General features: G+C 47.1%; 1 protein-coding gene across 5 annotated transcripts in view; it reads right to left on the bottom strand.

The window, feature by feature from the left end:
* The window catches only part of dmxl2 (Dmx-like 2), a 49,214-nt gene extending 25,383 nt beyond the window's left edge, over positions 1–23,831 (bottom strand). The window contains exons 1-18 of one of the 5 annotated variants that reach the window (XM_042061112.1): positions 23,190–23,831; positions 16,636–16,761; positions 15,931–16,002; positions 15,387–15,465; positions 14,322–14,466; positions 13,472–13,538; positions 13,027–13,199; positions 12,430–12,607; positions 11,835–12,009; positions 10,856–11,062; positions 7,180–7,442; positions 6,084–6,816; positions 5,763–5,884; positions 5,550–5,657; positions 5,194–5,299; positions 4,909–5,028; positions 4,006–4,236; positions 1,824–3,536 (exon numbers count right to left, since the gene is read on the bottom strand). In XM_042061112.1, coding sequence (XP_041917046.1) covers positions 1,824–3,536; positions 4,006–4,236; positions 4,909–5,028; positions 5,194–5,299; positions 5,550–5,657; positions 5,763–5,884; positions 6,084–6,816; positions 7,180–7,442; positions 10,856–11,062; positions 11,835–12,009; positions 12,430–12,607; positions 13,027–13,199; positions 13,472–13,538; positions 14,322–14,466; positions 15,387–15,465; positions 15,931–16,002; positions 16,636–16,761; positions 23,190–23,276 — 4,705 coding nt within the window. In that variant the 5' untranslated portion in view covers positions 23,277–23,831. The remainder of the gene's footprint in view (positions 1–1,823; positions 3,537–4,005; positions 4,237–4,908; positions 5,029–5,193; positions 5,300–5,549; positions 5,658–5,762; positions 5,885–6,083; positions 6,817–7,179; positions 7,443–10,855; positions 11,063–11,834; positions 12,010–12,429; positions 12,608–13,026; positions 13,200–13,471; positions 13,539–14,321; positions 14,467–15,386; positions 15,466–15,930; positions 16,003–16,635; positions 16,762–23,189) is intronic. The other 4 variants (XM_042061109.1, XM_042061110.1, XM_042061111.1 and 1 more) reach the window with 4 other exon arrangements.
* Between the last annotated feature and the right edge of the window lie 549 nt (positions 23,832–24,380).

Genomic DNA, 24,380 nt, shown 5'->3' with positions numbered 1-24,380 from the left:
CATAAACCCTCTCTCTCTCTCTCTCCCTCTCTCTCTGTCTCTCTCTCTCTCTCTCTCTCAATAGTGCCCACACTGGACGCCTGCAGAGGCAAGCACCCAGCACGTAGGCTAGCTCTCACAGCAAATTAAACAAGGCTAACAACCATAACACTAGCTCCCAGCCAAACATCCAGCCAAAAGCTAGAGTAGTCATGCCATCCCTACTTCCCAAATTCAGGTAAATCCTAAAGCTAGCCTTTGTAGCACAAGGTTAGCCCCGTTTAATCCTTATGGCCTCCACTGACTTACTATCATTACTATAAATTGTTACTATAGGCTAAACAATAGACATAGAGGTTAATAAGCTAAATTAAAAACCTCTGCTAAAGCAGGCTTTTCTGCTACCTATTGTGTATTGTGTATATTGTTAACTCAATCACCGACACAGAGGCCAGCAATGACATTTCCTGAGACATTTATCACGTTCTCTAGATCAATTAGCTCCAGCAGGAACATTGTGTTTAGTGACCAGATGAGGCGAGTAACATTAGATGGATCTGCACACAAGCTGGCACAGTAAATTTCTATTAATGGCTGGTTAGTTTCTATTCCTGTTGGGAAAATATGCTGTCGGGCGACACCCCTAATGTATCAATATGATCACTAGGAAGTCAGACAGTGACAGGAGAAATATGAGGCCATCAGGTTCAATTAAACCTTAACAAGGAGTCAGTGCATCTGCCTCAAGAGAACACTGCAGAACTGAGAACTGCACAATGTGCCACCGCTGTCTCTAAAAAGTCACTCACAAATCAACACTGTTGTGTTACTTCGCCCACAATAACGATAACATAACGTATAAATAATATCACAATTCAGCGACTGTGCAATACTCAATACATTTCAAAAGATTCATGTATAATATATCTCTAATGTTTATGCATGAAGTTAAATGAGTTTATTTAGGATGAGTCTATGTATACAGTACAGTAACTGCACACTCCCACATATAATCAAATGAACTTCATTCTGTTTTAAGTTTGATCTCGATTTTGAAGTAAAAGACTAAATAAATCAGATGGACAACGTAGGTGACATACTAATCAAACAAACACATAAAGGCAGACGATGCAATCACACTGCTGTTCTGATACTGCTGTGTTGACAAATATCTTAAAGGGACACCAGGCAACGTTTTCGTGTTAATTAATCATCTTCGATATATGGTTAAATGACTCATTACGGGGCGAATGAAGGCTCTCTCGCCCGCCCCCTACTGCCTGTAGGAAGAATATCCCACTAGCAAGTTCGGTGTATCCTACCCGCCGACCGAAGCAGGATCAGTTTACAGCACAGAGGCAGGCTAACGAAACGCTAGAGATTGTTGCAAACGTGTGTATTATGGCAGAACCGGTGAAGAAGCAGCGAAAACCCTTGACGGAAGATGCAAAGAAAAGGAAAAGAGCTTCAGACCGAGCGAGGGGGAGTTTCGTAGAGAAAAAGCATCAGGCTTGCCTGGTGTCCCTTTAATCTCCTTGGGAATGATGTGGGTGCATTATTTCAATTAGCCAGCAAGCCGCTATGATAGACTGTCTTTTGCACAGTCATCCAGCTTAAAAGAAAATTACATTTACAAAGTACAGCCCATCCTTTCAAATGAAATAAAGGAGGTAAAATAGTCCATAAAACAAGACATTAAAAAATAATAAATACCCCTTAGCTTCTTCATAGTATTTCTCACAGCCATCTAAGTTGCCGTGTTTACCTGTACAACATGCACAACATGTGTGCTTGCTCACGGAACACGGCCACGCAACACACCTTCACCCGCCGTACGCACTCACCTGTGTACTGGGTGTCCGCAGTGCCCACCTCCGCGCTGGTGGTGGCCACGGTGTCGGCCAGTGCCACCAGGAACATCTGCTCGAGGCGGGTGAGGCCCGGCAGGCTGGAATGCATCAGCTGGCTGGAGAGCACCTGGGCGTGCTCGGGCCCGAAGTAGGTGGGTCCGTACTGGGACAGGTTGATGAAGCGCGACTTCTTCTCTGGCTTCTCCGTGGCGAAGCTGACAAAGTCGTCCGTGGAGACGCCGGGCACCTGGAAGAGGTCGGCGTACTGGTCCTCGCCGGACTTCTGCGCCTCGGCCTCCTGGGCACCTTTGCCGCCCTTGCCGGCCTCCTCGCCGGCCTTGTAGGAGGTGTCCAGGTCGGCGGAGAGCAGCGCGTAGAGCGGCAGCGGCGGGATGGAGTTGATCTCGGTGTAGTCGCGCGCGCCCTCGCGCCCCGCCACGATGGTGTCCTTGGCCGTGCTGCCGCTCACGCTGATTGTGCGCGACAGGTGCCGCCGGCCGCCCCCTTCGCCGGCCTCCACGTCCCGCACCACCGCCACCTCCCCGGCGATGCACTTGACCAGGTGCGAGAGGATGGCCTTGGCGCGCCGCACCTTGCCCAGGTCCATGAGCTCCAGCAGCTGAGTCGGGTGGTACTGGGGCAGCGTCGGGGAGAGTGAGTGCGCCGCCTCGAACAGGCCCCCGTCCTGGAGAACGGCCGGCGCGCGGAAGATGTCGTCCATGCCGGCGCTGCCCTCGAACACGCTCTTGGAGCGCGCGCGGCCCTCGGTGGGCGCAGGGGCCGGGCGAGCGACGCTGGCAGCGGCGGCGATGTCTTCCGCGGAGCAGAGGCTGCCGCTCTCTGACTCGCCGGGCTTCTTGTCCTGCCGCCACTGGGCGTACACGTGCATCTCGCAGTCCATGCCCACCACCAGGATGCCGTCGCGCACCCACGACAGCGAGACGGGCAGCGAGGGCGTGCCGTCCACCGACGACACCAGGTCCACCGAGCGCAGCAGCACCCAGCGCGAGCGCACGCCCTGCTTGATGCTGCCCCCTAGGGGCAAAGCGATGACTGCCATGCCATCCTTGCCGCTGGTCTGCTCGTTGACCATGCCCGAGATGCGGCCGTACATGAGGATGCTGGACCCCACGCCGACCGTCAGAATGTGCGAGCCGTCCTCCTTGGACAGCCAGTCCAGGTGGACAAAGTGCTTGATGTTGGGGCTGTCCTTGTGCAGGAACAGGTCGGACTTGCTGTAGACGAACAGGTTGCTGTCCACGCTCACGCGAGGGTCCAGCGCCTCGGCCGGCCGCGCCACGTCCTCCAGGTGCAGGGTCTGCTCCAGCACCCACTCAGACCCGCCCGTTGACTCGCACTCGTAGATGGACACGTGCATGGAGAAGTCGCGCAAGCCCGGTGTGGCCGACGGCTGCTTGAAGGACACGGCCAGGCGGCCCGTGTAGGAGCAGCTGACCGCCACCGGCCGGCCCGGCACGCCCACCGCGCTGTTGTTGTCCTCCTCCTCGTTCAGGAGGCTCCAGGGCTCCCAGCGGTAGGAGCAGGCGCCTTCGGCCTCGCTGACGCTACCGGCCGGGGTGGCCGGGTCCAGACCCAGGTCCATGTCCACGGCACAGCGCCAGAAGCGCACTCGGCCGTCCGAGCAGGTGGTGACGATCAGGTACGGCGCCAGACACACCGGGTAGATGGACGAGGAGCTGAGGTGGCCTGCAGGGAGAGGAGGACAAAGGACAGAGAGTCGGCCAAACAACCCTGACACAGGTTTCCATTTCTGTCAGGTAACAAGCGATCCCCTTTCTTTTTAAATAAAACATGGCCCAGGAAATAATACAACATTCAAGAGGACTTAAATAATTCTCTTAAAGACCTTTGATCTAAAGGAAAGAAAACATAGCTGAAGATCAGCACCAGACAGAATTACAAGAACAAAGCCCTTTCAAAAAAGAGTTCCCAGAGTGGGAGTTCACCAGTGGTCACTCTGACCCTCGCCCAGGAGACTCCTTTTCATCTGATGAAACTGGACACTCTAACCCCATGACTGTGGGTGAGCTGTGACCCTCCAGCTTTTTTGGCTACTGCTATGCGTTTGAGACCCCCGCGGCTACAGCCCCTCTCTCAACATTCGTCCACTACGGCCCACTACACTACACGCCCCCCCAGGAGGAGAGGAGCGTACCGGCGGAGGGGGTGGCCCGGATGACCTCCACCCCAGCGGGCAGCTCCAGGCGCTGGCTGTAGACCAGGCGGGAGCTGAGGATGAGCTTGCTGGCCGACTGCAGGTTGGCCGAGGACGAGGAGCGGGGCAGAGGGCTCTGGCCAGGGGACGTCTCCGGGGACGACTCGGCATTGCCCGCCGTCTGCGGCACCATCAGCTGGTTCTGGAACACATCCGGCACCACAGGCTCGTCTGAAGAACAACACACACACACACACACACACACACACACACACACACACACACACACACACACACACACAAACAGAATATTAATGAGTTCAAAGAACAACAAAACAGATGGAGATGCCTAGAATTTGTTAACTCATCCGGGTCAGAAGGAGTGAGGTGACATTAGACAGCAGAATGATTCAGGACAGCCCCAAAGACGTCATTTACATTAGAACACAAACGTGGACCTAATACACAGTCCAACACCAAGAACAAGCCTGGTGCTTTCATTCCACTGAGATAGTAGCTGCTAGATCACAACTCTGGTCTATTCTGAGGTGGAGGCTTTCAGGTAGCGCCACTTCCATACTCCAACATCTGTCTGCACTCATTAACACCTAGCTCATGGCTGAAGAGTCGCGCTAATGAACACATACAGACATGCAGACACACACCGGAGATTACTCACTGTCTGGCTTTTCACCCTCTTTATCTAATTAAAGAACTAATGATAATTAGTTTAAAACTCCTTCTCCACTTGCCATCAAATTAAAAGGTGATATTAGATAAATTAGGAAAAAGATAAATTAAATGGTGCACTTGTTTAACGCTGCTCTGTGCTGCATGAATGTTTTGACAAATGGACACCATGTGCTGGCTGTAGATGAGGTGGAGTGGGCTGGTGATACTGACCCACGCAGGCCTGGACAGACTTCAGGTGCAGGTGCCACATTTGGACAAAGGAGTTGTGCTGCTCGTCCTTCTCGATCACCACCAGGAAGAACTTCTCGGAGAACGGGGGCGCGTGATATTCTGGATCAGAACAAAGCAATCATGTTTCTCAACACTTTCCAATTACAGAGCCATATGAGACTGCTAATAAAATCCTGCTTCAAAAAAAACAAACAAAAAAAAAACCAATTAAGTGAAATGTCTGTCTAATTAAAATTTTATGAGCAGAAATCAATCTTGCGCTACCTTCGGAGGATGGGAAGGTGCTGAAGTCAGGGGCATCATCATGAGGCTTGTATCCCAAAATGAAGTCTTCCTGGAACACGTGGAGCAGCTGTGTGTTGGAGCCGCACTGGAGACGAGGAACAGAAGAGAGACAGAACATGAGTCCAGCCCTCACTGACCCCCACCCCCCCGCTCGCACCTCACCACCACCAACACTCCCGCTGACAGCTTACTGGAGCACATCCTCACACACGGCACTCTCACAGCACTAGTACACCACACACAGCAGCTCACGCGGAGAACGGAGGCCTAGCACATAAATAATGAATGAATAAATAATTCATGCGTTTTGGAGTCATGCAGCAGCCTGAGATCACCTGGCTTGCGTTCCTGACCTGGTTGGTTATGACGTCCAGCTCGATGATGCAGCCTGGGCGGGCAGTAGACTGCTGACTGACAATGTTGAATGTCTCCCCAACAAGTTTCTACCGAGAGAGAGAAAGTAATCATTTCTTTATTTTTTTTTCTCCCCTCGCGTCAATACCAGCGTGAGGAAATTAAAAACTGTCAAGCGTGTCAGCGGGACTTACAGAGGTCTCGGGGTCTGACAGCTCATCCAGAAGCTTCCGCGCATCCACCACCGCCTGGTACAGCCGCAGATTCTTGCCATCGGAGGCCACGAAGCAGGCACTGGCCGAGTTACAGTAGGTGCCTGCAAGAAGCATTTCAAAGGCACGTTACAGAAAAAAGGTGACCGAGAGAAATCAGCACACCAGTTAAAAATGTCAGTCAAAAATGTCAATTTATTACTGAATATCAACAGTGCAGAATGGAGCAAAGGGAGAAGGGTCTGAAAAGGGTGGTCAGATGTGGGGTGGGGTGGGGTGGTGCGGGGTGGCGAGGCGTCTCACCGAGCACGGAGCTGGGCACCAGCGTGGGCAGCCAGGCCACGTTGGAGAAGGCGGAGGTGTGCAGCGAGTTGATGCGCGCCAGCTCGGACACGCCGCCCGTGCAGGAGAGCGGCCCGATGTGGTCCACGCGCCACAGGATCAGCTCGCTGTAGATGGCGTTGGGGTCGTGGAAGGTGCGCGTGGCCGCGTTGCGCAGCTGCTTCCGCGGGAAGCCCTTCAGAGAGCCCCGTCCGGCGCGGCCGCCCCCCTCCTCGTCGCCCTCGTTGTCCGTCGAGCTGCCCTCGGTGGGCGGTGCCGGCGTGAGCAGCGCGTTGTGGTGCGAGGAGGTTAGCAGCAGCGGCAGCACCGTGTGGCACGCCAGGCCGTTGAGGTGGAAGCGGTGGCCGCAGTAGCGGAACTTGTGCGAGACGGTCAGCACGCTGGCAAAGGCGGACTTCTCGGCGAAGGAGACGGCCCACTGGTTGAGCGAGCCGTCCACGTGCTTGGAGACCATCATGACGGCGGGGCCCACCACGGCCAGCGAGTGGCTCGGCGGAGCGGCCAGGGCCGAGGCGCCCAGGCTCACCGAGGCCGAGGCACTGCGGGGGGGAACACGGCGGCCGGCGCGCTTCTGCTCCAGCTCGGCAGCGCTGTCCACCTCGCTGGGCGTGCACGCGTACATCATGATGTTCTTGCTCAGGGAGTTGGCGTCGCCCGTCGGGAAAGCCACAGGAATGCGGGAGGAGAACGTCACCTGGGGGACAAACAGACACGTTACACCAGTGGACAACAACAGCTTAGCACTCACTTAGTGCTTTTTCTCCATTCATCTAGCTACTTTGTACTGCTCAAAATATTTACATTTTCCAATTTAGTAGACTTTTTTCTAATGAGACTTACAGTACATACAAATTATCATCAATTTTCAATCTACATGTCCTTCTTGGGAGTCAAAAGTCATGATCTTGATGTCTTCACCCAACCTATTTTCCACAATACATTTTCTTGGTGCTGGTGCTGGAAGATCACCATGCTTTACCAGTTCCAGTTAGTGTCTTGGCCATGGTATCTTAATATGCATGACAGACAAACACTAAAACAGTCACATCGGCCCAACCTGGACTTGTCTGAAGATGCCAGGGATGAACTCGTCCAGGTACTTGATGTGCCACACCAGGAAGGAGCCGTCCACGGGGTGGATGGTGAAAAGCATGTCGGGGCTCTTGTTCCACTCCAGGGTGAGGGTCTCCATCTTTCTGTCCAGCAGCATGGTAGGCAGTGGCACGCTGCTGCTAGAGCCGGGCGACGAGGCCTTGGTGCTGCCCTCCTGCTCGCCCTCCTCGTGCTCGGACAAGGCCTTATCAGACATCTCGTCCACCTCTGAAACAACAGCAACAACAACAACAACAACAACAAATTACATTTCTATAGTGCTTTTCTCAACACTCAAAGCGCTTCACATTGAATGGGGGAGACTCACTAACCACCAACAATGTGTAGCACCCACCTGGGTGATGCATGACAGCCATTATGTGCCAGAACGCTCACCACACACCAACACAACACAACATGGCAGGAAGTCAGAGTTCCACAACATGACCACCACTTCTGCAATGTTAGAAAACCTCAGCCTTTGAGAATTTCTCTGTTAAAGTATTGATTCTGCATATACAGATTCTCTGAAGCATCAATAATAACTGCCACATCTCTAAAATGTCTCTTCAGGCATTATCAGGGTTCCTACACATTTTCCATTTCAAAATTCCATACTTTTTCCATACTCAAATTTCAAAACTTTTAGGTTGATTTTTCTGAACATATTTTCAACATTGCGGCCCCTTCTGGTTTGAGATACGGTAAAAAAGGTATGGAAATTAATTAAAAAAATTACACTTATAATTTAGTCCGGTCATTTTTCTACGAGCCAGCTGGCACTTTGTACGGGCACTCGCTCAATCCAGCTGTCGTCAACTTCAGACTGTAACACTTTTGCCATTCTATCCAGCATAGTGTTCAATAAATAAATAGAACCACAAGGTTTTGTTTTCACCAACCGGAGGAAATGAAACGTCGTTACCGCAATATCGGGAATTTGACCTCAAAAGATAAAAAAAAAAAAGTAGGGGCCCTAAAATGATCTCAAAGCTATAAAATACCTAAAGCTGTTTGTTTATTTTTGGCAAAATCTATTTGATTATGATTGTGACAAAAATCTTCCTAAGCACAAACATTAGTTGATCAGTTGAACACTCTCACATGCCACACAATACAGTAGCTTTGGTTAATGCATGAGACACATTGCTCATTGACTGAGAGCCCTAATTTCAGCAATAGGGAAAGTGCAAAATCAATGTTTATTATTTAAATAAATTAATTTAAAGTTATTTTAATATAATATAGTCAAGTCAAGTCAAGTTTATTTATATAGCACATTTCATACACAGAGGTCATTCAATGTGCTTTACATAAACAAAACCAAACGATAATAACAAATAAAAGCATAGAAGGGCAATATAGTCAAAGAATAGTTAAAAGGTAAAGATCATAATAAAAAGAAAACATAAAACACAAGGTAAAATCATTTAAAAATAAAGAATAATTAGTAAGCAAAAACAAAGGCAAAAGTAGTAAAAAAAAAAGTAATAAAAGACAAAGTAGAATAATTATCGAGGCAGATTCAGAATTTGTAACTCGGCACAGTTAGCAGAAAGCGTCTGAGAACAGTTTTGTCTTAAGTCTAGATTTAAAACTGGCTACAGTTGGGGCCTTTTTAATGTCATCCGAAAGTTGGTTCCACAGCTGAGCCGCATAGCAGCTAAAAGCTGCTTCACCATGTTTAGTTCTAACTGTAGGTTTTACTAGCAGGTTTTTCACCTGGGACCTGAGAGGACGAGAAGGTGTGTACTGCTGAAGCATGTCTGACAAGTATTTAGGTCCTGCTCCATTTACTGATTTATAAACAAGCAATAGTGCTTTAAAGTCAATTCTGTGACTTACTGGAAGCCAGTGCAAGGACTTAAGAATTGGAGTAATGTGGTCAGTTCTTTTAGTTTTTGTTAGAGTCCTAGCTGCTGCATTTTGTATCACCTGAAGCTGTTTAATAGTCTTTTTAGGAAGGCCTGTGAACAGTCCATTGCAGTAATCAACCCTGCTGGAGATAAATGCATGAATGAGTTTTTCTAAGTCATGTTTTGACATCAGCCCTCTGAGTTTGACAATATTTTTGAGGTGGTAAAAAGCTGATTTAGTTATCGCTTTCATGTGGCTGTTGAAATTTAGATCACTGTCAATTAATACACCAAGATTTTTAACAGTATCCTTTGCCTTCAACCCTTTTGTGTCAAGGAGAGTGGCAACCCTAAGTCTTTCCTCATTTTTACCAAATATAATTACTTCAGTTTTTTCTTTGTTCAGCTGAAGAAAATTTTGAGACATCCAGGTGTTGATTTGTTCTATACACTGACACATAGATTCAAGAGGACCATAGTTGTTTGGTGATAGAGCTAAGTAAATTTGTGTGTCATCTGCATAGCTATGATATGAAATCAAATTATTTTGAATGATTTGTCCAAGTGGGAGCATATAGAGGTTGAATAATAGTGGCCCCAAGATCGACCCCTGGGGAACACCACAGGTCAAGGACGTTGGTGTTGAGGTACAGTTTCCGATGGCAACAAAGAAGCTCCTTTCTTGTAGATATGATTTTAGCCAGCTGATAACTATGCCTGTAAATCCAACCCAGTGTTCTAGTCTGTGTAGTAAAATATTGTGATCAACAGTGTCAAATGCTGCACTAAGGTCCAGTAGCACTAGGACTGATGTTTTACCTGAATCTGTGTTGAGGCGTATGTCATTGGAAACTTTAATGAGAGCTGTTTCAGTGCTGTGATTTGCCCGAAAACCAGACTGAAAGTAATCAAAATACCCATTTGATGTTAGGAAGGTGGTTAATTGATTAAAGACTACTTTTTCAATAATTTTGCCAATAAAAGGTAGATTGGATATGGGCCTGTAATTGTTTAGCATGGAGGCATCCAGGTTATTCTTCTTGAGAAGTGGCTTTACAACAGCTGTTTTCAGTGACTTAGGAAAAGTGCCAGACAGCAATGATACATTTACAATTTGAAGGACATCCGCCGCTATGAGGTGAAAAACAGTTTTGAAGAAATTGGTAGGCAGAGTGTCTAAGACACATGTGGAAGGGCTGAGATTCTGTACCGTTTTTTCAAGTGTTTCGTAGTCTATCAAGCTGAACTCTGACATCAAGTTTAGTTTCCCTCTGTTTGTTGCTGGAAGTTCAGGTTGTTGAATTTGTAATTGTAATTGTAATATAATATAATATAATATAATATAATATAATATAATATAATATAATATAATACTATACTATGTTGCAGAAGCCTGTGACAAGACATGGGCGCCATAAGACCTAGAGATGTACACATTTTGCTATTTTAGATCGATAGCTTATTAAGTTAGCCCTTGGAAAACTCACACCCATTGTTGGCTAATTTTTGTTGAGGAAGCTCTGTGTTGGAAGGTCCACTCACATTTTTTGTTTGTTTTTTCCATACTTATCCAGGTTCACAGACCTGGAAATTATTTATATTATTATATGGAATTTTACTTAATTATAAGTCAAATTCCATACTTTTCCAGGTTTTCCATACTGCATAGGAACCCTGCATTATAGTTTTTGTGCTCCAGGCTTTCATCCCTGTCTGGCCTATGTAATAAAATAACCATTAACTCATATCAATTCAGTTCATATATACGGCTTGTGTTTCACATACCAAAGTCGAACTTCATGGGCGAGCCCTCGGGGTCGATCTCCTCGCCGGCCTGCTCCAGTTGCTGCTCCGACAGCTTCCGCAGCTGCTGCATGAACAGGTCCATGGAGGTGGTGAAGCTCAGGTCCTTGTTATTCAGCCAGTGGACCACAAAGCCGCCGTTGGGCTCGTCCGTGGAGAACAGGGAACCGGCCAGCGCAATCGGAATGTCTGAGGAACCAAAGAGCGTGAGTCATTGAAGTTCACAGCTACTGCCATCTTTAACACTACATGGGCCTAGATAGTATGCTGCTGCCATACCTGATGCCCATCTTTAACACTATATGGGCCTAGATATTATGCTGAGGGTTGACATGTAAAATGAGAGACTAGCATACATGTATGTGTATTATATCAGTTTAATTCACTTTCAAGTTAATGACTGACTTAAAATAGCATGTGGCTCACCAACCACAAGAGGGTGTGAAAGGAATTTGCTAATGAGTAGAGCCTATTCAATGAGACAATGCTGAATCATTTAGTTTTAATCAATGTAAATGGTGCTGCAGTTAAGAGATCAATAATTCAGCTATTTACAGATCTACAGTATGGGCGCCACTGGGGCAGTTGCTAATGCTGGAGAGTTCCTTTAGAACAAAAGCACAAGAAAGTATCAGACAGAATATACCACTACAGACAACTTTAAAGGAGTGAAGTTGTTTTGCCATTTCTTTTTCCAAGGTACATTAAACCTGTGATTTCAGAAAAATATCCACTAGGCCATAGTAATTTGCTGCAGAGAAAAAATTTTCTCAGAGTCCCTGTCTTGTAGTAATAATACAAAAATTTTATTTTATGAAGCAAATGGTTCAAAGTGCTTCACAGATCATTCTGAACTAAAACATAAACAAACAAAAACTTAATAGAAGAAGCAGAGGGAAGCAATAAAAAAATAAAAACAATTCACTACATTCAGAAGAAGGTAGCCAGTGGGCGCTATTACCCGTGTTGGGGTTGATGCTGGCGGAGATGTGGAAGTGGCAGAGGGCGTTGGCATGGTGTGAGATGTGCCGGTGCACCTCGTGAGAGCCCATCTGGCTGGGCAGCAGCTCGGTGTGGGCCACCAGGGCCGAGGATCTCCTGCGCCCACGCCGCAGGTGCTTCAGGTGGTGGATGGACTGCAGGGCAGAGCAACCAGAGATGACCAGAGCACTCCATCAGGCGTCCAAACAAATACAAACACACGCAAGCAGGAAAGGCCAAGACAGGGAAGTGGCATATAGATCAAGAGTCAATATTTCTATTAGATAGAAGCAAGCGGCAGGCCATGAACACATCACCCACAATGCTTTGAGCACACTGCGGCTTTGAGTTTCAGTAAGCGCACAGAACAAGGATGAGCAGAAGCTACAGTACTTCGCTAAAGAGAAAGTGAATACCAGAACTTACAGCATGCGGCTAACAGCATGCAGGACAGAGCATGCCGGACAAAGAGACAGAAACAGTGAAAGAATGAAAAACAGAAGAAGGTGTGTGTGTGTGTGTGTGTGTGTGTGTGTGTGTGTGTGTGTGTGTGTGCACATGTGTGGGACGCTCACCTCCAGAGCGTGCTGGATCTTGTCCTTCTGGCCCAAGTGGGGCAGGCTGCTGCTGGAGCTGGTGCTGTTCTCCGAGATCTGCCCTCCCAGCAGGCTGTCCTCCGGCAGCAGCGTCTCTGACCACAGGCGGCAGATCCCATCCGCACAGGAGGTCAGCAGCACGTTACACACCGAGCCCCTTGAGCACGCACACAGACACAGACACACACACAGACACACACAGACACACACCAAAAAAGGAATCAACAACTCCATCTCCCTCAGTGAAGGGGATTTTGGATCAGACAATTTTGTCATAACGTCTCTTATTGTTTTGAGTTTGACTTCCTGTTTCAAATTACTGTGAATCACAAAGTGCTCGAAAAGACAGCTCTCTCTGTCCCCTGAATGCAGGCACTGAGGAATCAATACTGAAATGCGGTCATTGAGAAAATGCTTTTTCCAGTCTCCAGTACAGCACTGCTGCGCCATGCATTTAGCTTTCCAATCTCCAGTCCAGCACGTGCATCCATTAGGAATCAATCTCTTGGCATGTGCATGCCATCCCGCACCATATCGGTCTACCCCACTAAAGCTGTCTGCTGTGGACCCACTCACTTGGGCATGTACTTGCTGGTCTTCCTCCAGGAGAAGCCAGTGACTGTGCGAGGGTGAGCCAGGTAGACGAAGGAGAAGTGGACCAAAGAGGCCCTCTTGTCAGGCACCTCGGGGATGACCACCGCAGACTTCCAGCCCGTGGTCGGATACCACACCTTGAGGAGACAGTCATCCTGGCACAGACCAACAACAAAGAGGCCAAGTTAAAGGGGCAAATGTTTCTGCAGGCATTTTATGACAAAAACATAAATCGTAAGAAAAACAATATGCTTGTGTAGGGAAACAGGCCCAACTTAGTGCAAATTACAAATAATATGTGTTCAAAAGTTTTGTGCACAACACAAAATATAAAGAGGTCATATTTCAGTTTTTCATCATCTTTTTCTGCAGTCATGTGCTAACAGTGCCAGTAAAATGCAGATAGTTCATCATGCAGTAGATGTACCTTCCCAGCAGTGGCAAAGTACTCCCCATCAGGAGACCACTTGGTTATATGCACCGCCGCTGCAGTCCTAAAGAATAGAACACAAAACATAAGACACTACAGGCTGACCACTGGTTTACAAACTTCCAAATATTGTTACAAACTTACAAATATTGTTTCCGTGTTTCAAATTAGATTTTTTTTTTTTGCAGTTCCTGAAACTACATGGTCACTGGACACAAAAGGGACAAAAGGTTTTCCAGCTGCAGGCTGTGATCAGCGGGGCCTCACAACCGTGTCAGAGGAAGTGGTTTGGAGCTCTCAGTGTGATTGTGGAGGTATCAAAACCATCAGTGACACACTGTTTTCAGTAACCCGAGGGAAACTGAATGTGTCTGTGGTTTTGTCAATTACAACACCCCTTGTACGTTGGGTAAATTCTCAATGGTTTCACTTCTCCATTGCAGCAGCACGAGTAAAATGAGCCTTCAGCAGTTAGTAGTCTTTCTAATGTGCTTCCCTTTCCCCTCTATCAAGGGCAGTGCTCCTCTCACTGTGCTTTCCTACACTGTGGATGGATGCCTTCACAGAGGCCGATATGAGATGTGTCTGGTTTGAGCGATTCAGACATACTATTTCAGCACTGAAGCTGGCAGTGACAAGGAGAGGCCTAATCATATGCTGGATTAAAAATATGAAATCCTAAATGTCTGATCTACAAAGGCAACATGTTCTCAGATGGAAGTCCTACACCCCTGCTGGTTCCCAAATCCCTCGTCTCCCTGTCAGAGTCGAACATGTCGTGCCGGCTCCTCCGCTCGTCTCCGCATCGCCACGCCCGCCTGCCCGTACGCCCGCCAGCGCCACTCACTTGCACTGCCACACACACTTCCAGTCGTTGAGGACGGGGTGGGGCTTGTCGTCGGCGAGCTGGCTGTCCTCCTCCTCCACCAGAGTGTCGCAGGACGGAGGTGCCCACAGCTGCAGCCTCTCCGTGGCCGCCAGGATCCGGTTCCCTGGGGGGGGGGGGGGGGGGGGGGGCATCATCACACATCATCACACAACACAGGCCTTGAAAACATCTGATCCAGCTGGCGTGGATCACGTGCTACATTGTGTAGGGCCCCATGGGCTTGAACATCAGTGGAGATGTGAGGAAAACGGCTGCTGGCAATGAACTATGGAGCCCATGACAGTTACAGCTGCGCTTTAGCTTCAGAACTACTAATGGAGAGTAGGGACTACAGGATAACTCATGAGCACTGGTAGAGAGTAGGGACTAACAGATAACTCATGAGCACTGGTAGAGAGTAGGGACTACAGGATAACTCATGAGCACTGGTAGAGAGTAGGGACTACAGGATAACTCATGAGCACTGGTAGAGAGTAGGGACTAACAGATAACTCATGAGCACTGGTAGAGAGTAGGGACTAACAGATAACTCATGAGCACTGGTAGAGAGTAGGGACTAACAGATAACTCATGAGCACTGATAGAGAGTAGGGACTACAGGATAACTCATGAGCACTGTTTTCGAGGCATGAAACTGTCATAGCTCATTTGCTTTGCTCTCCCTTGTAGCCCTGTGAGTATTCAAAGGTTATTGTCATGCTATAGGCCCAAAATAACAAGAAAGCCACCGCCTCCAGCCCAAACACTGGGCTCCAGCTACCTAGGGGTGATTAGGAGTCCATGACAAACATGATTAATAGCATGATTCAAAATCCCCATGTCTCAGAGTCTGCCTACACTCATCCACAGAAAAGAGGCTGTGGAGGATGAAGAACATTGATTGCAGTGAAATATCTGAGGATCGTGTTTCTTTTCACCTACACATAGCTTTCTTGTTTTGTTTTTTTGTTTTTTTAAATCAGTGAGTGGGGGGATGGCTACAAAACAGTCAATACAAAACCATCCAAATGAAGATGCTTTTACCTTGTGGATCCCATGCCAAATTGTAGGTCATAGCATTGAGGAAGAATTGTCCGGTTTTCTGCCATTGGTAATTGAGTTGCTGTGGAGGGCACACATTTAATATTCAGCATCAAGTTTACAGACCCTGCAAGATAATTCTCAAGCTGGCAGTAACACTTTTAATTACGCTACTGACAGCAGATTCTGGGAAGGCATTTAAATAACTGCTGTAGTTTGCCAAAGTCTTTGTGCAAAACCTCAAAAGGAGGAAACTGTAATTGCAAGCCAAGTCTGTATTATGAATGCAGCAACAACAAAGGCTTTCTTGGTGGCACTTCCTATAGCCAGAAAACAAGCAAGATATATGCAATTGGAGTACTCCACAATGCTTAACATGATAAGCCCTCAGTGTTTAGCTTTTCTCATTGAATGGGGCTATTTTTGCAGAAATGCTGTACCTCAGAAACACAATGCTTGGGCTGTCTCACAACAGCCACATAGTAGGGGAGCCTGAATAATTAATAGCAGAATTTCATAATGAACTCGCCGTTGAGGCTATACGTACCTTATGGCGCTTGTTTGGGTTTGTGATTATTGGTTCAAAAATGCACACAGTGTTTCCATAGGATGCTGCAATCTAAATAAAAATAAGCGTTTTAAGTACCACCCACCAGATGACTTCACAAGGCATTACAGTGCTGGAGTAACATGGTACATGAAGCATTTGGAATGAAGGAGAGAAATGGCAGGTAACAGCACAGTCTCTGCCTCAGTTTGTGTGTTTTTAAAGTAGCTTGTTCAGAAGTAGAGAGAGCAGAGAGAGAGGGGGCGAGAGGGTGGGCTCATGAAGAGGAGAGGATCAGGTGCAAGCGCTCTCCCAGAGGAAGAAAGAGCTGCATCAACATGGCTTTAAATAGCACAGAAATGACGCCCCATTTCCCACTATGTTACACGCAATAGCATGCAAATAAATTCATTATGAGTGTTAGCTACACAAGGAATAGCATATCTAACATGGGTTTTTCATTTTGTCCAGGCAACCCATATTGAATTTAGTCATTGTATACACATGACCAACAAGCTACAAAGGTCTCTCTCTCTCTCTCTCTCTCTCTCTCTCAAATCAGACATTTTATCCATGTACTGCACTACAGTCTGTAGGTCATCATCTCCCATATACCGCACAACTCTACACTGCAGTAGCAAGTAAACGCATCACAGCAGGACTTTGTGGGCATGAGAAGGGAGGAGGGGCCATATGGTGACTTACCCTGCCCAACTGATGGGAGCACTCCACACAGCCCACCTGGATGTTTCCATTCTGAGCGCCAGGAATGATCTGGACACACTCGAAGTCACTGGCCAAGATGACGATGTCACAGCCGGATCCATAGGCCTGCAAAAACAAACAAGATTCAAAGGGCTATTCAGATTATAAAAACAACATTCATTTTAGGGCTATTCAGATTATAACAACAACATTCATCTTAGGGCTATTCAGATTATAACAACATTCATTTTAGGGCTATTCAGATTATAACAATGAGGAGTAGCCTAGTGTAGCTGCTGACAGTCAACAGTGTTTTCAGTTTCACATTAAACAGGATAACTTTTTCATGACCCTCGAATACAGGAATTCCCACCTGCAGCGAAAATGGCCAGTTCAGCTAGCGAGACGGTAAGACAATCAGACTCAGACTCAGTCTCTGCATCACTTTGATTTTTCTTTGATCAGCACCAGGTTTTTCTTGCCATTACATCACAACAGCACTAACAGAATTGCTTCCACAGCACCTACATTCCATCAACCTGAAACAAATTTGAGCACACTCCGTCTCTCTGACCCTGCACTGCCCCCTCTCCCCACCAGGCAGTGTGCGTGTGGGCCTGTGGCGCTACAAACGGGCCGGCCCAGACTAGGACTGGGGCTCTGGCTGCGGGACGGGTGTCCTTTTCCCCGGGGTGGTGGCTGGCAGCTACGCTAGCTTAGCTTTGTACTCGTTTGTGTGTTCACCTCACACACACACACACAAGGCTGTGGGTTGGAGAGGTACGGGTGGAGGCGTGGGTGGTGGAGGGAACCTGGCTCTGCACCATGACTCTGCAGTGGAAGCCCTCCAGCGCAGAGGGGAGGTGGGGGAGGGTGCTCTGGTGCTGGTGCTGGTGCTGGTGCTGGTGTGGGGGGAGCCAGAGCAGCTAATCACTCCTGACGTGGCCCAGTGCAGCACCTGTTGTTCCCTCACCCTCCCCTACGGTGTTCCCTCCCCCCAGGCTCCCCAACCCACCTCTCGCTCACTCTCCCACTCTCTCATTCTCTCTCTCTCTCTCCTTCTCTTCCTCCCTCTCTTTCCAGCGCTGCAGGACATCGTGACCGTTCCCATCCTCATCATGATTTATTTATGGGAACAGAAAACTGAGGGGAGTGCAGCCCACAAACACACACACACATGCGCCGAGACGCTCACTCAGCACATCACAGTCACTCCGCCTGGGTCATCAGGCTCCACGTAATCATTTGCTGTATGTAAACACTTCGTGTGTGTGTGTGTGTGTGAGAGAGAGTATTATTGTGCATGTGTTTGATGCGGATGGTGTCTGCACTACGGAGAGTCCACCAGGCTGCAGGCTGTGGGGCGAGACAGTGATGGAGCTGGTGGAGATGTGGCGGTGGCGGCGAGCATTATGGAGGAAATTAAAAGGCGGTCACCGTCACGCACAGGCTAGCCATGCTTAAAATACCTCCCTGGAAATGCCTGCCATCACGGGAGGAGGAGGAGTGGAGTGGAGCTGAATACACACTTACAGTACTCTTTCACAATTATTCATTTTGCAGACGCTTTTATCCCAAACAACAAACTCACTAATTTCTGATGAACACAAACACACACATCTATCCATCCTAGAGGGATGAAACACTACTGCACTCACTGCCTTACACTGCTTCCTACACGCACACTGCTGTGAGCCATTTGGTCTCTCCTCCTGGCTCCCTGAACAGTGGCACATCCTGCCGTCCACACGTATTTCACAGCTGCGGCAGTAACGCAGGTCTCCAACGTGCAGAGTGTTGCCTGGCACGCAGTGGCCATCCCGGGCCGCTTCTGCAGTTAGCATGGGCGGCGTGCAGCTGTACTGCCTGTCCCGCATGTCTGTCGGCTGTGCCTGTCTGTCGGCTGTGCCTGCCTGTCGACTGGGGCCGCCCGCTGTTCCAGTCCCGTGTCCAGCGCTCTGCCACGCACCGGATGAACAAGCCGCTCGCTCATCGATCGGGCGCAACGTAATACGTCCGACGACAGCTCGGCTCTCAGCTGGCAGCCCCGTGCCAGGTCTGCAGCGCCGGCATCATGCGGTGCCAGACGCCAGGGCTGTGTGTGCTGGCTATGTGCGTTCACACTCCCAGGCTCTAGGCTACTGGACCAACAACTGTCACCGCAATAACAGCACTGACCAAGCCAAGGTGTGTGTGGCTGAAACAATTCAATTCCATGTTATTTGCACAAGTTCCATTTACAGCAAAAACTGTCTCAAGGAACAGAGGCTGAAACAGAAACTGATCTCCTCCCCCAAGCCACTCATCATGTGTGGAGAGATCCATTCTGATGTGCGGGGGACACCACTCTGCTCATGATCACTCTGTACAGAAGGTGCTGCACCTAAACCTACACTGTGTGTGTGTGTGTGTGTATGTGTATGTGTGTGTGTGTGTGTACTCAGTTGATCAAACTCAAGGGGAGTGATTTATCATGTGCTGCGGTGCAACATGAGTATAGTCAAGTCAAGTCAAGTCGGCTTTATTGTCAATTTCCCCATGCAGACATAGACATACTTTAGACACAGACATAGCCAATTGACAATAAAAAATAAAAATATACAGACATACCACATACAGACATTAAAGTGCGAGACTGAAATATAGAACATATATCAAAATATGGAAATATAGAACATATATAAAAAAAATGGAGGTAGTTGTGTTGTATACTGTATTTACATAGTCCTAGCGTAACCTTCTGATAGAGTAGTAGTAGCAGCAGCATTGTGGCAGAGTGATAAATAACATTGATAACATTTACATGAAGTTTAAACTTGTGCTTGTGTGTACTGTATAGAGAGTCTAATGACTCTTGAATGCACCATAACATTACCCTAATGGCTGTTACGGCAGCCTTTGATGATGGGAGGAAAGACAAACATTTTCTGCATTCAGCCAGCAGCCACCTCCACTGCGTTGCCTGTGTTGACTATCTGCACGACGCACTGTGACTGAACAGATCCATTAGGAAAAGGTCTCTGCACACTTTCCCACAAAGCGACTTCAATGGTGAATTGAAATTGCATTGTATGAGGCCATATCTGGAGATCTTCTATGCTCTTTCTTTAATAGAATATCAGCCTCTTCAGAGGCCCCACTTACTTGAGCTGTGCCAAAAGGTGGTGATAAGATATTTCCCTTCAACATGAGTGAGCTGGCACTTCACAGAGAATCTCATTAAAAAGAGAGAGAGAGAGAAAGAAAACGGAAGCCACTCCCGAGTATAGTATCCCACACAAATGTCAGTCATTTCTGTGACTAATGCCATCAAGTAGGCCTAAACAGTTTCCAGTTTCCACACACACACACACACACACACACACAAACACACACAAACAACACACAGAGAGAGAGAGAGAGAGAGAGAGAGACTGTGGATGTTTAGCAAATCAGATCACACTCCGACTAGAGGATTTATAGCAGAAACTAGAGAGCAGCGAATGCATCACAAAGACACTGCAGCTCTGAGACCCAACATCATCCCGTTTCATCATCTCCTTAAACAGAAAACATGACAAAGCAGTTGACTGAGCCCTGTGGTTGGATATGTATCCACGCTGGGCAACACCCTGATTATGTGTGTATATATGTGTGTGTGTGTGTGTGTGTGTGTGTGTGTGTGTTTGTTGGCTGTAGGAGTGGGCGCAGGCAAGGAGAGTCAGACGGAGCACAGAGGGCCTTGGGGAGCAGTGTGAGTCTAATGGCTTTGGACAGGTCTTGCTGGGGTCCAGTCCCTCGTCACGTACAATACGCACCACCCACCAGTCATGACGGAACAATGAGACCCTCAAACATACACAAGGCTGTCATCTGAAACACCAGAGCTCATTTACCAGGGGATTCTCTCTCTCTCCCTCTCTCTGTCTGTCTCTCTGTCTCTATCTATATCTATCTCTCTCTCTCTCTCTCTCTCTCTCTCTCTGAGAGAGGGAGAGAAATCAAGAGAGAGGAAAAGACAGAGAAGGAAGGAAGGTTAGATAGAAAAAAAACACTCTTCCTCTTCTGACAGCTTGTGACTTTGACGTAACACAGCAGAAAATTCCTCTGACAGTTCTGACAGTAGCACAGCATTCCCCATGTGATAGCTCTATATGCGCTCAGTACAGTGCCACACACACACCTTTCAAAACACAGCTTGCTGGCCCAGATCTAGTCCTAGTGCCAGACTGCTTCCTGACTGCTCGGTGCAGACACCTAGTCAAGACAGAATCAGATACCACACTGTTGTGTTGCTGACATTCCATACTTTTGAATGGGTGCAGGTTCAGCCTGACGGTGTGGATACAAGTCAAGTCACATATTTATATAAAGCGGTGAGGTAAGTCCATCTGGAATTTGCATGAGCTCAGCTGTGGGTAGGACACTAAACTGTGGTCTGTAGATAAGCAAAACAAGAGCAGCCTCCCTCAGTGAGGTGTGTTGTTATAATGGACTGAGTTATTTGTGCTGATTTTCTCACAGTCATGTGGTCTCCATCAGCTGTTTGAGGTTACAGGGTCTTTCAGTTCCCGTTTCCAGATTGTGGCTCAAGCCTGGAAATTCAGCACCAGTGGCCCTTGCTCACGCAGCCTAGCACGCTAAAGCTGCTTTCCCCAACATAATCTTCCTCGAAAAAGTCAATCTATCTGAAGGTCTCTGAGAGCTTTGAGTGCTCGATCATCATTCATGAACACCAGGAGCATTAGAATAGCGAAATCACTTATACATGGAAGACATTGGAGGTGTGGTTCACTGAGAGGGCACATACAAACCTATTTAAATGCAGGACTTAGAAATGCTGTCATGAAATCAAGTGTAGCACATTACCCATTCTTAGTAATTAATTTCCCATGTATAGGCCTACAGGAAGAATCACTGTGTGAGTCTCTATTCTAACATGCTCTGAATAAGTCTAAAAACAGAATTGCATTGTTTTCCTGTGCGATGATAATCTGTCTTTTACCCAATGCCCAACAAAAATGTTCAGATATGGCAATCTGTCATCCCTGGGCTACACTGGGATTTGAGTTCATGATTTTTTATAAAAGTTGCCTGGCGAGTCTTATCATGCAGACATAACCCAGCATGGCATCACATAAGGTGGGAGCAGACTGCATGCTCCCAAACACCACTAATATGAGCTCCAAGACTGAGACAGCCTCACCAGCTGTAGGAGCATTCCACAACACACGATTCCTGTTAGTTAGCCAGATTATCGTGCTGAGTATAAACTGGAAACCACCCAAGTCTAGAACACAGACTTGAAATCTACACTATGAAGGATCAGCTAATTAAGAGATGTGATGGCGACGTGACAACAAAACCTTTCCACTCTACCATCCACCCATCTTCTTGATTCTGTCCTGGTCATCACCTTCTTTTTTTTTTGATTGGCCAACAAGCCAGGGCTTGCTGAAAAAATGCATTGACTAAAATATGCCTGATTGTTTGGAGATGCATGTATTATAGCCAAAAATATTTTTTTGTTTGAGGTTTCACTCAGTTCAATATACCAGATAACTCCTTTTTCTTACTTCCTAAAAAGATCACTGTAAACACAATTGATTGCTCTTCTTTTGGTAATCAAATAGGAGGAAAAGTCAAACAATGATTTCGTTAGTCGTGACAGGCAACCAAAATACGCTGAATAGGGACGATGTGATAGTCAACTTATTTGTGCTATTTGCCAACACTGGAAAACAAACCAGTGCCAGAGGTCATTTTTAGCTTGTAGCCTACACCACCTCTTGCGAAGAACACTGAGTGCCAGATCAATGCTATTGACCTACCATACCTACTACATGAAAGAAGAATTTGTACCTGCATACATCACACTACACAGACCTCTACGTCACTGTGCACAGCTGATGCCTGTCATGACAGCCACTTAAATGAACCACAAAACGCACAGACACCAAATGTCAGTTTGCCCATTCGAGCCCTTGCTACAGACGAACTCTGTATGTTTCTTTTTTGCAGTCGATGCTATTCGAAAGAATTTGTCTCGGGGATGGATGTTCGATTATTAGCATCTTCATGTTGGGAGCTAGCCTATGTGGAAGGACCTGCTAAGAATGTAAGATCAGACAATTCTCTAGATATTGATTCACATTTAAGGTCATCTTGCTTCCAGTGTATAATTTTAACAACTTCACTACATAGATTTGCAAACAAATATTTAGCTAACCAAAAATGCTCAGTAACCTTGAGCATCCACTATCGCCAAAGGGCTAGCCAGCCATCCTAACGTTAACATTACATCCACTACCGTTCAGCTGTCACTCTGAATGAACGAATGAATGAATGACGATTAACATAATTATGCCACCAGCAATTAACGTTAGCAATACCACGATGATCCATTGGCATTGTGATAAACAGCTAATCACAGTGCTATCATATCTACCGTTACTACGTTTGACGTTTATGGAATAAGCAAGCTAGGATGGCTATCTATCTCTATTTGTGCAGATAGCTAGCTCGCTAGCTTAGTAGCCAACCATGTCAGGTGAACATCAACATAAAATACCTACCGTGAAAGGGATGTCATTGACGCTTCCGACCGAATAACAACTGTCCCCGGGATTAACAGCTCCGGTTAGCACCTGGTGTAGATGCATTTTACCTTCTTCACCAGTATAAAGATATTTAATTATTTACAACACGAACACTCTTCCACCCTCTCTGTTTCTCCATCTAGCTAGCAACTGGGAATCCCATCCGTCTGTCTCCGGCCTGACGGTCTGTTCTGGCTATCCCCTGTAACAGTAACAGTCAACTATGTCCTTTCTTTTCCAGTCATGGGCACGAACGAAATGTCGTCCCGTTCAACTGCACAGGATGCAGTCTGCCACATAAAGCTTTTAAATATCCCTTCCTACTCGGTGTCAACACGGACGCCCGGATTATATCATTTGGTGAATGACAGGATCTCTCTGCAGCGGCGCTAGCAGGCGCGTTCATGAACTTCCTAGGCACGACTGCAAGACCATAGAGCTGCGCATTATAGATAGCACAACGGTAACTTGCGCAGGAGTCTCATTGATACCAGATATCACCTTCACAGTTCTGGCCATTAAAATGTAATTGAATTCCACATGTTAATAGCTATAGCTTTCTATAAGGGAAACAAATTGAAAATGACATGTTAATTTAGATTGTATCATATCTAGAGCTTCTAAATCTATGCGCATGACACCCATCTATGTTTGTGGAGCGCGCAGAACAGTGACGAGTACACACGCCTTCCTTGATCATCGAAATGCAGAGGGTTTTAGGCTAGAATAGTTTTGTTTTATTGTGTGTGAGAAATGTGAGAAACCTTTTATACTTATGCGACGATTAATTTTTACTCTCAATGCACAAGCCTATTGAATTATTGAAGATAGTTGCAGCCATATTCCTCAGCGGTTATATTTAACCAGACGCATAGGGAATCCCCACCCCCCTTACAAATAATTGTGGTGCATTCTGCTGAAAATATATGACATGTTCCATGGTGATTGTTTTTATAGGTTAGGCTACTACATGGGTGGCGTGAATGAATTAGGCTATTAAGCCTAGGCTTATTTGGTGATTGACCACCCTCATACACACAATTTCAGACGTCATATAGGCTAGGGTGGTATTATTTCCAGACTGATTTCTATTTTTTGATGCTATGGTAACTTTCTTGCCTGAAATGCAGGACACCAAAATGCATGACAATAACATAAGTCATAACA

The sequence above is a fragment of the Alosa sapidissima genome, chromosome 14, assembly GCF_018492685.1.
Source record: "Alosa sapidissima isolate fAloSap1 chromosome 14, fAloSap1.pri, whole genome shotgun sequence".
NCBI lineage: Eukaryota > Metazoa > Chordata > Actinopteri > Clupeiformes > Clupeidae > Alosa > Alosa sapidissima.
The sequence above is the reverse complement of the archived record's forward strand: the minus strand, read 5'-3'. Positions and strand labels throughout refer to the sequence as shown.